Raw genomic sequence first — 15,787 nt, forward strand, 5'->3', positions numbered from 1 at the left:
GCAGGGAGTAGGACCTCTGCAGCTGTCTTTAACACACACATATATCAGTGAACACATCAGTGCTAGTGATGAGCTGCACAGCTGTTTTTCACCCTCATCTCAGTCTTCTCAGGTTATCCTTCACCCCAAAATCTGTCTTTTCAGTATCAACCACTCAGCTCCTGTAGACTTAAAGGAGGCTATAAAGAATTTGTAGCGTCGTTCTTCACAGAGAACGGTTGCTGAGTTCACGTTAGACTCAGTTATATAAGGAATCAGTGGGGAAACAAGCATCAAAACATCTGGGTATTGAACTTCGGTGTTTATTTTGGTATCAACTAAAATGTGTTCGTAGCAGTATCAAAATGGAGAGGACTGACAGTTGGTGTGCAACCAACATAGTGGACAAACTGCCATTTTAAACTGATGATAGTGCTAGATTCACCCTGAGGGGAACATGAACATGTACCAAATTCCATGTCACTCCATCCAAAATAGGTTTAAAGATATTTCACTCCAGGCCACAAATGTTACCGTCCTGTTGCTAGAGTTTTCCTCTAGGAGTTCAACAAGGTACAAAGTACTGATTTGTTACTAGCCAATTAAACTTAAGTACTGGCACCATTATTTAAAAAAAAAAAAAAAAAAATCAGACGCTACCTGCTAATTAGCTGTCTGAAATTGACATGAAGTAATCATCTAAATTGTTTAGGTAGAGAAAGACTCTATCAAATCAAGGTTTTGATATAAGAACGATTTTAACTCCATCCACAACACAAGACAATAGGAATAGAGTCTTCAAAAACATTTTACAAGCAAAAATAGCAAAATAATTCAAAATATTCTCTGACTGCAGCCACTCAATTGACAGGATTTCCTGCTTCTCGTTGTTTTAGGGTATTTGGACTTTTAGTCAAATAAAAGAAAACATTCACAAATTTTGACTTTTTATACTCTAAACAATTAATAACAAAAATAATCAGCAGATTATTCTAAAAGGAAAATAATCCTAATGATTATTTAATATGGTCAATCTAGTTTTTTGTTGTTGTTGTTTGAGTTTCTGTATGTGGGGATTATTATTTTATTTTTATAACTTTAGCATTTTTCTTTCCTTGTTTTCACTTTGACAGTAAAATACACAAATTGTAAGAAAACTAGAAATGTGAATATTATCATACATTTTTGTTACTGATTAATCTACTGATTATTTTCTTGATTAACCAGTCAATTGTTTTTCTATACTGTCAGAAAATGGTAAAAAAAAAAATCCTATTTGCAATTTCCCAGATTCTAAGGTTACATGTCCAGATGTCTTGTTTGTCCGACCAACAGTTTACCATCTTGCATGTAAAACCATTATTTGATTATCAAAATAGTTGCCAAAGAATTTTCTGTTGAAACTGATTAATCGACTAATTGTTGCAGCTCTACACTATGTAAGCAACTGTAAATCTGTATTATGCTGTCTTGCATTTAAGTATTTAAACATGTGGGGATCTTCTTTTTCTCTGTTTAATATCATCGTAAACTGAATGTCTTTGAGAGGGGATGACCCACCGTATGAATATCCAGCCTGTCTGTAAGTTAACCTGTCGTCTCTGACAGAAACCAGACGCAGAGGTCACCACTGCGTGAATGAAATCACTCTGTTACAGTCGGTTTCCTGCAGCCTGAACACAGCAAACACACCAGCTGCTCTGACACTTGAACCTTCGTGTCACTGACAGAGATCACGGCAAACAGTTCAACAGTGTGAAAGTGGGACAACAGAGCCTGTTTACATCACTGGCAGGCTGCGTCATTGTTACGGCAAAATGCAGGATGACACACTGGAAGATCAGAGATAAACCGAACAAAGGCTTCACTTACTCTTTTTATTTCTTTTCTGGATTTATAATCAGCGGTCAATCAATCAGTGGTCACTACAAATAGACTTTAATGAAGCCAGAGGCATCAGAGTGGTGTTTTTCTTTGGTACAATTCTTCACACAAAACATATGAAGAAGTGCTCGAGCAGTATATGCCACTTATATTACTGGTTTATTTTTAGTTGTACATCAATGTGTGATCAGCGTTTTATGTTGCAGCGGGAGTAATTATAGCTAATTTTAATCTATATTACTGGGTCAGTTAAACTGTACTATACTGCAGCAATGCACTGTATTTTGCAGGCTCATTATAAGCTTTGTAACTTGACCTGTAAAGTAACTACTGCTTTCCTCTGAACTGAAGAAGCCTCGTCAGTTCAGAAGAGATGAAACGTCACCAAGGTCTACAACCAAGTAGAGATAACAATGACCTGGATGACTGAGAATCGTCACAGACACAAATAACTTAGTTACTCTGCACCAACATCCAGCTTCACTGTTTCTGCTGAAGCAGCCAAATGTTTCCACTTTCACTTTACTAAAAAAGCCCAACAGCTTGTTTGTCAACAAACAGCAACAGTTTATATAAGGCACACACACACACACACACGTTTGTACATCCATCTTTGTGAGGACACTCATTGACATAATGCATCCCCTAGCCCCTTACCCTAACCTTAGCCATCAAAACTGAATGCCTAGCCCTAACCCTTACCCTAATCCTAACCTAAACCCAACTCTAACCTGAACTCTAAAACCAAGTCTTAACCCTTAAACAGCCATTTTAAGGTGTGTCAGAAAGTGAGGACCAGGCAAAATGTCCACACTTTCCCAAAATGTCCTCACTTCAATGGTTTAAAATTCAAACCGGTCCTCACACTGTATAACCCCCCCCCCCCCCACACACACACACACACACAAACAGTGGTGAAGAAAAGAAACTAAGTACCTTTACATTTATTGTAAAGGTCTAGTTACAATTTACTTTTCGGTTATTAAAACAAAATATAATTACAATAACAAATAAATGGTGATGTATTATTATTGATAAAACAACCCAAAAGTATATAAAGTGATTAAGCAAGTATGTAAATTAGTCCCACCTTTACCAGCTGCAACATTAAAGTTATGCACACATTAATGCATCATGTGATTCAGTGATGTAATACGTGTTATGCTGAAATGAGTTAGCTAAATGAGTTGTTTTACTTTTCGTACTTCAGGTACATTAAGCTAGTAATTTTACTTTGAATGCAGTTATAGCTACTTTAACTTAAGTAAAACATCTGAGCACTTCTTCCTCCACAGACACACGCACACGCACGCACAGTAACGAATCTGTCACTTTAAATAGCCACTGTATGAACATCAGTTCAATAACTCCTTAATACTGATTCCTGACAAAATAATACAAAAAAGAAGCAAGGTCTGAAATCATCATGTGACATGCTAACTTTCCTTTTCTTTCCGAGCTCAGACTGACTTGTTTATCCTGATTAGTTGTCCCTGCTCTGTCTGACACGCAGGACAGCACTGACAGCAGTCGCAGTAAAACTCTCCACAGCTCCAAACAGCAGCAGTACTATCACCTGCCGCAGCGTAATACACATTATTATTATCGGTACTGTGTGGGGTCACGGCAACTCACCGTCATGTTTCTCCGCCGTTTGTGGTTCAGCGCCCAAACTGTCTAACTTGTCCAAACTTTTCTAAAAACACTCCAACATTCCTGCTTCCGCTTCCTGAAACCAGCAGCACCAGCAGCAGCACCAGCAGCCGCAGCGTGTAAGGAGAGGAGGCGGAGGGGAGGCGTGTCCTCAGCGGCCTGCGGCGGAGGAACACCGACACCTGCCGGACTGAGGCCGCGCGTACAATGCAGTCATGATTAAATAACACGTTCAAGCGCATGAGGAAATAAGCTTACAGTGATGCAAGGTAGTCACCGATGATAATGATTTTACGCATGTACACAACATTATCAAAGGCACAACGCATATGTATACAAAAAGGTATCTGCAGCATTCAAACTGAAAACACAGGATCACGATTTCATTTACTTTTTTTCGAGTTTTAGTTTTTTTTGTGAATTTGACTGATAAATAAAAACCATTAACGGAATCAGTTTTTAATTCTCACTTTACTCTTAGTACATTAAAATGTTTGTAGCATACTCTGTCGCACCCCAGACCTCTTAGATGCAGCCGCTCTGGCACTTGAACACCCAAAGAAAATGTGTGGGATGACCTTTGCTTTTCCCTGCAGTGCCTACATTTAACCATTAGATGGAAATCAAACACCGTTGATCAACTGATGATCATCTTTACGGAAACGCTGTGGCTCTGTGATCTGTTGATCCAAAAGCAGATAAGACAAAGACCCTGAGCCTGAGTTAGCTCAGTTGGTAGAGCACAAGATTCAATCTCTCGGGGGCGTGGGTTTGAACCCCACTCCGGATGGCACAACCTCCCATAGGCTCACCACTTGTGGGAGGTGCTGTAGCACTATGGTGCATTGTGGATTGCGCAGCAGTCATCCCCCCGCGACCTGGGCCTGGACCCAGATAAGCGGCAGATGATGACATGACATAGACCCTGATCAAAATATGAAAAAGCGTCAGTCTACATGTAAACCACACTGTAACTCCCAGCACAGACATTCAAACCACAGGACTAGAGGCTGCTACTCAAACTGATCAAATTAGTGAAAGTTTGTAAGCAGGAAAACTTACAAGCTTTCTTTTTGAGACAATTCCAGAAAATGATAACATGAAATATTATGGATTTGCTGTGAACGCACTTCAAAAGCACACACAGCATTATAGAAAAAGGAATCATTCCACACACAGCAGGCAGAGACTTGCTTGACAACTTATTTTTAACACTTTTAAATGCTGGATATTGTTTATCAAAGTGCCTTTAAAGCCAATCTTCAAAAAAAAATGAGTTAGAGTGTTACCAATAAATTTGACTAATTTAATGATTTGATTGTGTGTGTGTTGAGTTTGCACAGGATGCTTGCTTGAATGTGGTGCATGAATATGGTAATCTGACCTTCCCCACACCCTCTCCCTCCCTCTCTCATCTCTCTCTCTCTCTCACACACACACACACACAGCCTGTGGTATAGAATAATAATTCTTATTCAACAGTGAGCTGTTTTCCTGTTTTACTTCAAACTGTTCAACTCTTCCTCATTCTTGTTTGTAATGTTTGTAGATGCAATCAAACATATAAAAGATTTACTTGTAGATTTACTTATAATTCACATGACAGCAACTGCAATTTTTTTGTGTTGTTCATATCACAGGATTATTTCAATTTCACTGTTACTGTTGTCTGAATAACATAATACAGGGTCAAAAAAAAAAAAAAACATCTAAAATTTACAGAGTACAACACAGAACATAGTAGAAATATAAAACATGTTATAATGAAATCATTTCTGTGAAACTGACTCATGAACATCTTAAAACTAGTACAATAGAATTGAAATTCCAGCCTGATGTTAAAACATAGAGTTAAAACAACACTCTTACTGTCTCTTCATGGCTCTACTGGTTTACAGCACATTTCCTGCCTGGTTCAGTCTCTCGTGCAGATGTTTAAGGTGGAAAAGCTCTAAAAACCCATTGAACTCCACCTGCTCAGCACAGAACAGCACACAGACACAGTTAGACTCTCAAACTGTGAACTCTGTAAATCTTTTATTCTAGCAATTGTAAAGAACTTCAGACAGAGAGAAGAGTTTTATTTAAAAAAAAAAAAAAAAAGAAAACTGCATTTCCTTCATATGTCATGACTTGATCTGATGCACTCTTAAGTTTTATATTCATCAATCTTGTACTGAACAGCAGAGAGATTGGTTTTGTGTTAACCATTAGCTGTCAGAGGGTCCACAGTGATGGACAGACACACAGGTCCTCTAACGTTACCTGGTAACCTCCTAGCAACCGGTTTACTGTCACCATAGCAATCTCTTCACAGGAGAACGACCTGGTCCAAAGTCCACGGCTTCTTCCCTGTCGATCAGAGCTGATGCAGCAGGCCACAGCACAGTCACATCTGAATCCACCTGGGGAAAGTAAGAGGGGACAGGACAGGGTGTAGGTAGAACTGCTCAAGTTTATTCAGATTTAATTCTATCAGAAGTGAATCAGGTGGGTCAGTTCATGACCAGAGGTGAATATGTCTTGCCCTGGTCCACGTAGATATGAATGGGAAGTGAATTTTGTTTCTGACAGTCCAAATGTCTGGACTTCACTGCACTCTGAGGGCTTTCCAAATCCACAATTCATCATGTCCACAATGAGCCTCAAGCATGCGTAAGTTTGATGTTGCACAGACAGAATATGAACAGGCTGAATAATTAGTTATAATCTGCAAAAATAATTTTAGTTATAATCTGCACCACACTGTCGGCTCACAGGAAGAAGGGTCTCGGTTTGAACCGGCTGGTCTGGTCTTTCTGTGTGGAGTTTGCATCATGTTGTCCCTGTGCCTGTGCGAGTTACCTTCAAGTGCTCTGGCTTCTTCCCACAGTCCAAAGGCATGCAGGTTAAGTTAATTGGCGACTGTGTGAATGTGAGTGTGAATGGCTGTATCTATATATAAGCCCTGTGATAGACTAGCGACCTATCCAGGGTGTGCCCTGCCTCTCATCCAGTAGCAGCTGGAATTGGCTCCAGGCCAATTCAAATGCCTCAGCAGAGTCAGACAGGCTTCCTGTGCAGGGCCTTTTCATATCAGACAGGATGGGAAAAGGCCCAGCCGCCTACTGACTTGACTGTAATTCTGTGGACCCCTGCATTCTGAGAGATAATGCTAATAATAATGCTAATCTTATGGTTTATGGGCAGAGCTCTACTGTTTTCCAGAGACTATTAAAAATACACGTAGGTTTTTCCCACTACAAGGTTTTCAGTGACAGACGTTTCCAGTACAATCGCACCTACACACCCCCAACACACATTAGATCAGCCTCATCATGTTCTTCCCTCTCTCCTCCTCTCTCTCTCTGTGGGGCCCTCCACTCCTCCAGGGACCGGGATGGGGTCACTGTGAGTTGGGCCCTGACACTGACACTGATAACATCGCCATCATCATCATCATCACCATGCCTGTCATTATATCTTCTTCTTCTTCAGCCACTGTTTTTATAAACCTATACACACGTTCAATCATACATACATATCATACAATCATCAAATACAACACATCACGTACATCATGTTCGAGAGTGCGCATGCGTGCGTGTATGTGGCGACAGATGGTCAACTTTCCTCACAAAGAGAGAGAGAGAGAGAGAGAGAGAGGGAGAGAGAGAGAGAGAGAGAGAGAGAGAGAGAGAGACTCTGGCTCATACAAATGGAAGATTTGTCACGTGACCCCCGGGGCCGTTTTAATGACGTTTGCACCATATGGCGCGTGCCGGGAAGGCGGGGCCCCGATATGCTAATTACCCCCTGCCCCTCTCCCCTCCTGTGTGTGTGTGTGCGTCTGTGTATGTGTGTGTGTGCCCTGGGTATAAAAGCGGCATCATCCCACACACACCCCTCAGAAATTTCAGAGCAGGTCACGCACAGTCACGCACGGACACGCACACAGAGCGCAAGGGATGCGTGCGATCTAACGGACGGCGGCTCATTACAACAGGTAGGTTTTTACATTAATAACCAATATCTGATTGATTAATTCCTCCTCTGATTGGTTCCCCCGATCTCTGTGTAATCTGACCTCCGGAATGAGAAATCTACCCTGAATTAATATTAATCTGTTAATTTAACGGAGAATCGTTCGCGGTCTCATCTGTTTGAAACTGAATCAGCAAGCGCCAAAATAAATCCACAATCGAAATAGAATTTTAATTAGCCTTTTTTGTTTTAATTTTTTCTTTCTCTTTTTTAGTTTTCTAAATATATTTTTAATTGTTTGTCTGTCCTCAGACGTTTACCAGCAAATGTTTTATTGCTCCAAAACGCCTGTCTTCTACCCTAGAATTTATTGTTATTATTACTTTATAAAAACATTTGGGGATAAATTATTTATTTAGTTATTGCTGCTGTTGTCCTGCGTGTCCGCTCACCTCCACCGGTCTCACCCCCTCCACCTGTCTGTCGGTCCCTTCAATGAACGGGACCAGTCGGCGGAAAACTGGGATGAAAAAAAAACGGATTTGATTTGTCGGCATAGGGTCTACTCTTAACAATATTATTATTATTATTATCAAAAAGTTTTAACTTATATCCCACAAGTCTAAATAAAGTAAAATCTCTCGCTGTGGTTCATTGTGTCATTAAAGCCCTTTGCTTCAGTTTTTATTTTATTTCTGTGCAGATGAAGAAAATGTCATCAGAAACATTTTGTGTTACATATTTTTAAATGTGAAATGATTTGATATTTTTACCTTCTTTGTTCGTGGTCTTTGAACAAAAGTTGACGTCGTTTAAATAGATTTAAATATTGACTTTAACTGAACAAAGCTGCATATTTGAAAAGTTTATCAGTAACTAAACTGAATAAAAAGCCCGGACAATCTGAGCCCGTTTGGCTCGAAATTCTCGATTTATCCGACTGATTTTTTTTTAATACCAAACTGAAGGTCATGTTGTGAAGTATTCACCGGGAAATTTGTAATTATGACCCATAAAGATTAAATTAACTTGACTAAATTTAATTGGGATTAAAAAAAAAAACATAGTTACAGCTTCAGATTGACAGTATTATTGTTTCAGTTTGCGTCCGCAACGATCTGTCAAAGCTACGGACAATTAATTTTTCGTGCACAAACACAAAAGAACAATTACACACACAATCACACAACTGATCTGATTAAATTTCTGTACTCAGGCACGAGCTAAAGAGCCGCATGGATTCAGATGAATAGTCCTTTTTAAATATTTAGTGATTTAAATCAGAATAAGCGCTGGCTTATGTAGGTTTGGATTTTAAAATCAGATACAATTTTAAAACCTATTTTTCTCCACATTCTCACAATAAATTTTCTTTCTTTCTTTCTTTCTCTTTTTAGTTCAGACGTGTATCACAGCAGCACTTCTAGATTTTACATGTAGATGTAATAAAGGTTAGGATTTCCATTCAACATGTACCTGCTGATTCCGTTCAACACAAAGAAGTTGACCAAATATTTTCAGTCTGATCTCATGGGAGTAAAACTTCTCCTAATTCAATTCACTTCAGTACTAAATAGTAACTTTATTTATTCCTATAAGGACATTTGTATGCAGTAGCTGCGACCCAATATATAGACACACACATCACAAAACCAACTATCAACTTACACTTAAACTATATATGGAATTGGTAAATATGCAGTAATTATGTGGATTATCTGGACATAACCCCACTGATCTTTTAAAATCAAGACCAACAAAAACATCTTTTGTTTATTTGGAGCAAAAAAAAATTGTAAAAATTGGTGAAATATTAAAATGAATGTATTGAAATTATGCTGTTGTGTGTTGTAGGACGTGAAATGAAATGAATGAAATGAAACAAAACTAAACTCCACCTGTTCTGCAAAACATCAAAAATTAGTAAATGATGTGGTTATCACTTTTTAACAAAACCATAAAAACAACTCCAACAATATCATAACCAGGGGTCTAATATATATATTTTTTATTTTCTATTCATAATCTTTCTGGAGCTTTTCATTGTTTTGTAAAGAACGTATTTATTCTGTTTATTTTTTAAGAGAATCAGCATCATGACCAGGTCTGTGCGGGAGGAGCAGGGGTCAGTGGAGTCGGAGGACCAGCAGGAGCTCTGCAGCCCTGCAGCAGGAGAACCAGAGAGGGGTGGGGGAGGAGGAGGAGGAGAGGAGGAGGAGGATCACCTCCACCATCTGGAAGAGGAAGACGATGAAGATGATGAGGAGGAAGAGGAGGAAGAGGAGGAAGATGGCGAGAACAAGCCCAAGAGACGAGGGCCAAAGAAGAAGAAGATGACGAAGGCTCGGATGCAGAGGTGAAGAAGAGTGTTTTGTTTTTCCTCTTCTTGTCCCGAGTTTTAAGAACAAATATTTTCAGGACACGGGCTCAGCTAAAATGCAAAAAATGTAAAGTTTGTCCAGGGCGTGTTGCTAGAGAAAAGGTCTCTGAGATGTAAAGGGTTCACCCTCTGAGGAGAAGGATTGTGATCACGCAGTTGAATGAACACTCAATCTGAATGTTGAATGGAACATCATGATCCCTATAAAGGGACATTAAAATTACAGAAACAGAATAATTAAAATGTGAAGGACTGGATCCAAAATCTGAGAATATGCTTGTGGGAATCTGTGGGAATGAACAATCTGCTTTTTTAAGCATCAGATCAGTACTTCATTACCCACAAGCCTCAGCACTTCTTGCCCAATCAAACGAAAGGACAGAGCCAGTAGCTCTGCTCTTAATGTCTGATCCTAATTTTAAATTTCCCTCTGTCTCAATCTGAGTTTCATTTCTTAAACGTGTTTTAAGGCTAAAGTGATCATAAAATCCATCACATGAACCTTCTTAAAGCAGCTATCATTGATATTTTTACAATAACAACGTATCAGGTGAGAATGTGAAAACAAAGAGACAATGTGGAAGTGGTTGCTCGTTGTGATGAACCTGCACCTGAATCTGCAGCTCTCCTCAACTTTATGGAGCTTTATCGTGAGTTTAAGCTTGTTGTTTGTCTGGCCTGCAATTGAATTGTTTTACACTTTACTACCTGCTCAACACCATTTAGCTACTAGCTAGTGAACGTAGTGGAGGGTTTTGTAGCTAAAGAACCTGGTGTTTCCTTAGGGAGTTGGTGGAGACCATAAACAGAGCTAAAAGAGAGAGTGAATATTAGAAATGTTAGCTGGCCAGAAACATGACTCTAAATGAATGATAATGTTTCTGTAACTACTTACTAGCAAGTTCACCATATTATTCACAATTTTATATGCACCCAAGTGGCCAAAGAGTCAGTTACTGCAGGTTAAACCTTAAGAGGTGTTTTCCATAACTTCAGAACCTGCAGGAGGAAACAAAAGTTTTTATTGCTTTTGTTCTCTAGTCTCTACTTTTATATGAAGACCAGTATCCTTAGCTGAGTGACCTTTGATGTAAAATGAACTATAATGTTTAAATTATAAAATAAGAAAACAAAGGTACAGTAACACACACACTAATTAATTCAAGAACTTAAACTGACTTGACAGTCATCATCCTTGTTTTCCTCATCTTGCGTTAAATATTCATCTCTTTGTGCTAAAATGCTACTTCCCTGCTTGTATATTTTCAGTTTTCTTTTTAATTCTTATTCAGCCATGTGTGAATGTTGTGCGCCTTACATTATAACCATCAGGTCTAATACAGAAATGACATTGGTAAATGATATTTAAATTGTCTCTTATTAAGCTTTTGTTTTCATACTGAACAATTCCAAGTGAAAAACATTTCTTAGGCTCAGTTACAACATTTGCAGACAGTCAGATGTGCTGTGTGCATGTGCACTTGCTCTTAGCTGCTACTCTGGGAAACGCTCACAGAAATTTATAAGCGTAAATAGAGTGAAAACGGTATGAGATGACATCACTATTGGAACCAAGGGGGGAATTCCCTGTGGGACCAATACATTTACAGTTTGATTAACTCATAATTGGAGAATTTGATTAATATGTAAAGTAAAGTAATTTTCCTCTGCAGTGACTAATCTTGGATGGATTCATGAGGTCCCCATGCTTTCATGTTTGACAGAATTATGACCCTAAGTGTCTTTTTAGGCTTCAAGTCTTTTTTTTTGTTTTGCCTTATATGTGTAACTGGATAAATCAGACTGCACTTTGGGTTGTGATGGCTGCCAACATACTTCAGAGTACACACACACACAGCACTGCATAAATAAGGTGTAAGCTAATGTGCTAACTACTCATGGCTGCACACCTTTGTTCAGCTGCAAACAACAACGTGCACGCTTACTCAGAAGTCATTCTTAAATGAGGATCATCACTAACAGGATGTTACAGATATGATCATTGATAACATGGACCTAACAATGAATCTACTGCGTGTTTCTACAGGTTTAAGATCCGTCGGATGAAAGCCAACGCCAGGGAAAGGAATCGCATGCATGGACTGAATGATGCTCTGGAGAGTCTGAGGAAAGTTGTCCCCTGCTACTCCAAAACCCAGAAACTGTCCAAGATCGAGACGCTTCGCCTCGCCAAGAACTACATCTGGGCTCTAAGTGAGATCCTGCGCTCTGGCAAGGCACCTGACCTCATGAGCTTTGTGCAGGCGCTTTGCAAAGGTCAGCATCAAATAAAAGCAGCAGACAGTCATGGCCACGTGGCCTCAACCAGCAAGGGTTTTTTTTTTAAATGTCAGTTAAACAAATCGAAGAAAATAATGGAAGTGAGTCCATCTTTGTCTCTTTGTAGACATTTGGGAGTCAAACTATTGATGTTTGACATTTCCACACATATGATCTTCCTGTGAATCAGAAGTATTTTCCCTGGCTGCATTATAAACATCATGACGGGCTTTACTCATAATTACAAAACACAGAATTAATATAAATTAAAAAACTCTTATCATTTATAAAGAGGTAGCAATTGGAATGAGCATGTATTTAAATTAAATGTATTGATGTGCAGTAGTAGGTATTTACATAAATAAGTTGCATTAACGTTTATTAATATGTATTGACAAATACTAACATTTATTAGCATTTTTTACCTCTCAATATGTACTGCTATTAAGAGATATTGATAGGTATCAAATGTATTGATCAGTACTGAGTGATTATTGTCTCTCTGTTCTCAGGTCTGTCTCAGCCAACCACTAACCTGGTGGCAGGCTGCCTGCAGCTGAACCCTCGGACTTTCCTGCCGGAGCAGACGCCTGACCTGCCGACCCATCTTCCCCCTCCTGCCGCCTATCCTGGACACTTCTCCTACCAGAGCCCCGGGCTGACGGCCGGCCTGCCCAGCCCACCCTACGGCACCATGGAGCCCTCCCATATCTTCCACCAGGTCAAAGGTCAGCCCTACGGCCCTCTGGAGCCCTTCTTCGATGGCGTGTTGGTGTCGGACGGCCCGGCGTTTGACCCGCCCCTCAGCCCACCGCTCAGCATCAATGGAAACTTCTCCTCATCCTTCAAACACGAGACCGTCGCAGCTGCAGATTATGACAAGAGTTTCTCCTTCAGCGTGCACTATGGGGGAGGAGGAGCTGCAGGACACACTGCCATCTACGGTGGTGGGGGGTCCAACCCACGGTGTGGTGAGCTGCAGGTGGACGGGCTGATGGGCTTTGATGGACACTCGCACCATGAGCGGCTGATGAACGCCCAGCTGAATGCCATCTTCCACGACTCCTGAGGAGGAAGAAGAGAAAGGACTGAGCGACTGATGGAGACAGGGAGACGGACAGACAGACCATTATATATCTTTCTTTCTGTCCTTCTTTCTTTTCTTGTTTCTGTCTGTGTCAGGCTCTACGACTGTTTGGTCATGATGACGGTGGTGTTGGGGATAATGTCAAGTTGTTGATGTAATCTTTGTAGCACTTCATCCTACGGAGACGCTCTCTGAATGTCTCATTATTATACATATTATCACTTAAAAATAATCAATAATCAACAAGCAATAATCTGGAAGAAACTATGCAATTTTGTTAAGACCTGAGCAATGCTCAGCTGATGATTCCAAATGTTGAAAGAATAAAGATTTCTCTATTTTTTGGTCAGTGTGTCAGTGAGGCGATGTTGTTCGGGTGTTGGTCCGGTTTTCAAGCCGGGAGTGGGCTGGAGTGTTCTTGTTGTTCACGTGGTTTTTACTTTATGCTTTTTATAACGTTCCTGTAGCGTTCTGTTAACATTTCATGTGACTCTTGTTCATATTTTATAAGATAGATGTTTATAAAGGCCTTTTATTAAAAGGAATTCAATGTGATTCATCTGCGAGACTCTGTTCATCAGCAAACAACACAAAAACACGACAACAAAACATCTCAGTTTCGTCCATGGGCACAAACTGGCCTATCCCCTTTTATCTCCAGTTTTGGTTGTGCAATGCTTTAGGAGCAGCTATGACACTGTGATGATAAAGCCTGAATTAGTTAATCCTGACGTTTCAGAACCAGGACGAATTTCCACCATGTCAGCCGATTCATTGCCCGAACAGTCAACATTCTCACTGCAGAATGACCAGACAGGTTTTTGGTCTAGGGTAACACTAACCTGCTATTTAGCATTTATCTAAATATCTTTGGATTTTAGACTGTTAGTCGCACAAAACAATGAATCTCAGGGTCTTGAGTTCAGGGAAACCGTGACAGGTGTTTTCCACTATTTTCTGACATTTTGTTGACTGAGCAATCATCTGAGAAAGTAATCAGCTGATTAATCGTTAATGAAAACAATTGGAAACATCTGGCAGCCCAGCTCTGGTTTGTTTGTTGGGCTGCTTCAAAAGCTCCTATATTAGGAGCTCATTTTAATATTTTGATATAAGGACCACATTTCCCAACCATGTGCCACATTCTAGATTTTTTCTTCCGCTTTCCACAAAGTGTAATTTGACACAATTATGCCACCAAGCTGTGTGAAATGACAACAAAAACAATGTCTTCCCATTTTAAGAAGATTTACCAACCAGCTCACAAACCTGCAGACATTCTTAAAGAAAAAAAAACAAGACTAAAAACCTTCCTGAGAGGTTGGAGATACAAGGTTTCCATGTGACAACAGCATTATTTAAAGTGGATTTTAGGCTCCAAGTATGATGATAAACACATGAGGAGGAAACACATATCCCCTTACAGAGAAAACCCTGTTAACATGTTAACAGTATTATCACACCTACTGAAGGACAAAACCAGGATTACCGCCAGGACCAGGAGCCCACTATGCTTGTGGGGTCCAACAGCTTTGTGGGGGTCAAAATGCTGGATCCCACGCATTTAAATGGCTGTTTGAGGGTTAAGACTTGGTCTTAGGGTTTGGGTTAGGCTTGGGGTTGGGCATTCAGTTGTGATGGTTAAGGTTAAGTTAAGGAGCTAGGGAATATATTATGTCAATAATGGGTCTCTATGAATGCAGTAAAAGAAGGATGTGTGTGTGTGTGTGTGTGTGTGTGTGTGTGTGTGTGTGTGTGTGTGTGAAGGGCACAGATGTTCGTTCTGCAGGCAAGGCTTTAATTTATGAAAATGATCTTGTTTATGCATGAGAACCCCCTCCATACATACTGCTGTCCTGCTGAGTGTGTGTGTGTGTGTGTGTGTGTGTAAGTATGTAAGTCAACAGGGACAATATGGTGGCCATATCCCACCATTTAGCCGTCCTTTTAAAGTGGAATAACAATGAGAGAAAGTCAGATTCATCCGTCCTGTTCAAATGCAACAGAAACTATGTGCAGAATATATTTAAAGCATAACACCTACTAGATTCAAGTATCTGGAACAAAAATATCAAGATACTTAGTCACAATACAAAGAAAATCTGCTTTAAAATAAATCATGAGATGCCAGACAAATAAACCTAGAGTAAATTGCTTGAAAAAGCTGAGCTGCTCACTGCTCACTCTGACATTCACTTTTTTTTCTTAATTGGAGAAAATTATTCATATAAACATAGAGCAGACATTTCTCATTACTCTCAGCCTCTGAAGTAGCAGCAGCAGCAGTAGTTGCAGTATTAATAAAGATATTAGCAGTAGTCTTTGTGATTGAGGTTTTTTAATCAGTGTTTTCATAACACTGATTAATGCAGCTTAAACTCAGCCATCTGTCATCAACACACACGCTGTGTGTTTGTAGCTCATGAAATGGTATTTATACCACAGCCAGGGCACATCCTGCTTTCTGATTGGCTGGCAAGTGTCTGTTAAAATCATGATGACAACTTCAACAATCAGTGCTCAAGGTATATTAACCTGCAAGTAACAACAGTATTAACACT

General features: G+C 39.8%; 2 protein-coding genes across 3 annotated transcripts in view; one reads left to right on the forward strand and one right to left on the reverse strand.

The window, feature by feature from the left end:
* itprid2 (ITPR interacting domain containing 2) overlaps positions 1-3,602 on the reverse strand; it is a 38,921-nt gene extending 35,319 nt beyond the window's left edge. For both annotated transcript variants that reach the window (XM_041057128.1, XM_041057127.1), the window contains exon 1: positions 3,499-3,602. The gene's annotated coding sequence lies outside the window, so the exon portion shown is untranslated. The remainder of the gene's footprint in view (positions 1-3,498) is intronic.
* A 3,821-nt stretch (positions 3,603-7,423) lies between these two features.
* Positions 7,424-13,208, forward strand: neurod1 (neuronal differentiation 1). The gene is made up of 4 exons (XM_041057555.1): positions 7,424-7,501; positions 9,564-9,835; positions 11,907-12,136; positions 12,652-13,208. Exons 2-4 carry the CDS (start codon positions 9,576-9,578, stop codon positions 13,206-13,208), a joined length of 1,047 nt encoding a protein of 348 aa, XP_040913489.1. The 5' UTR covers positions 7,424-7,501; positions 9,564-9,575.
* The last annotated feature ends 2,579 nt before the right edge of the window (positions 13,209-15,787 follow it).

This window comes from Toxotes jaculatrix, chromosome 15 (genome assembly GCF_017976425.1).
Source record: "Toxotes jaculatrix isolate fToxJac2 chromosome 15, fToxJac2.pri, whole genome shotgun sequence".
NCBI classification, from domain to species: Eukaryota; Metazoa; Chordata; class Actinopteri; family Toxotidae; genus Toxotes; species Toxotes jaculatrix.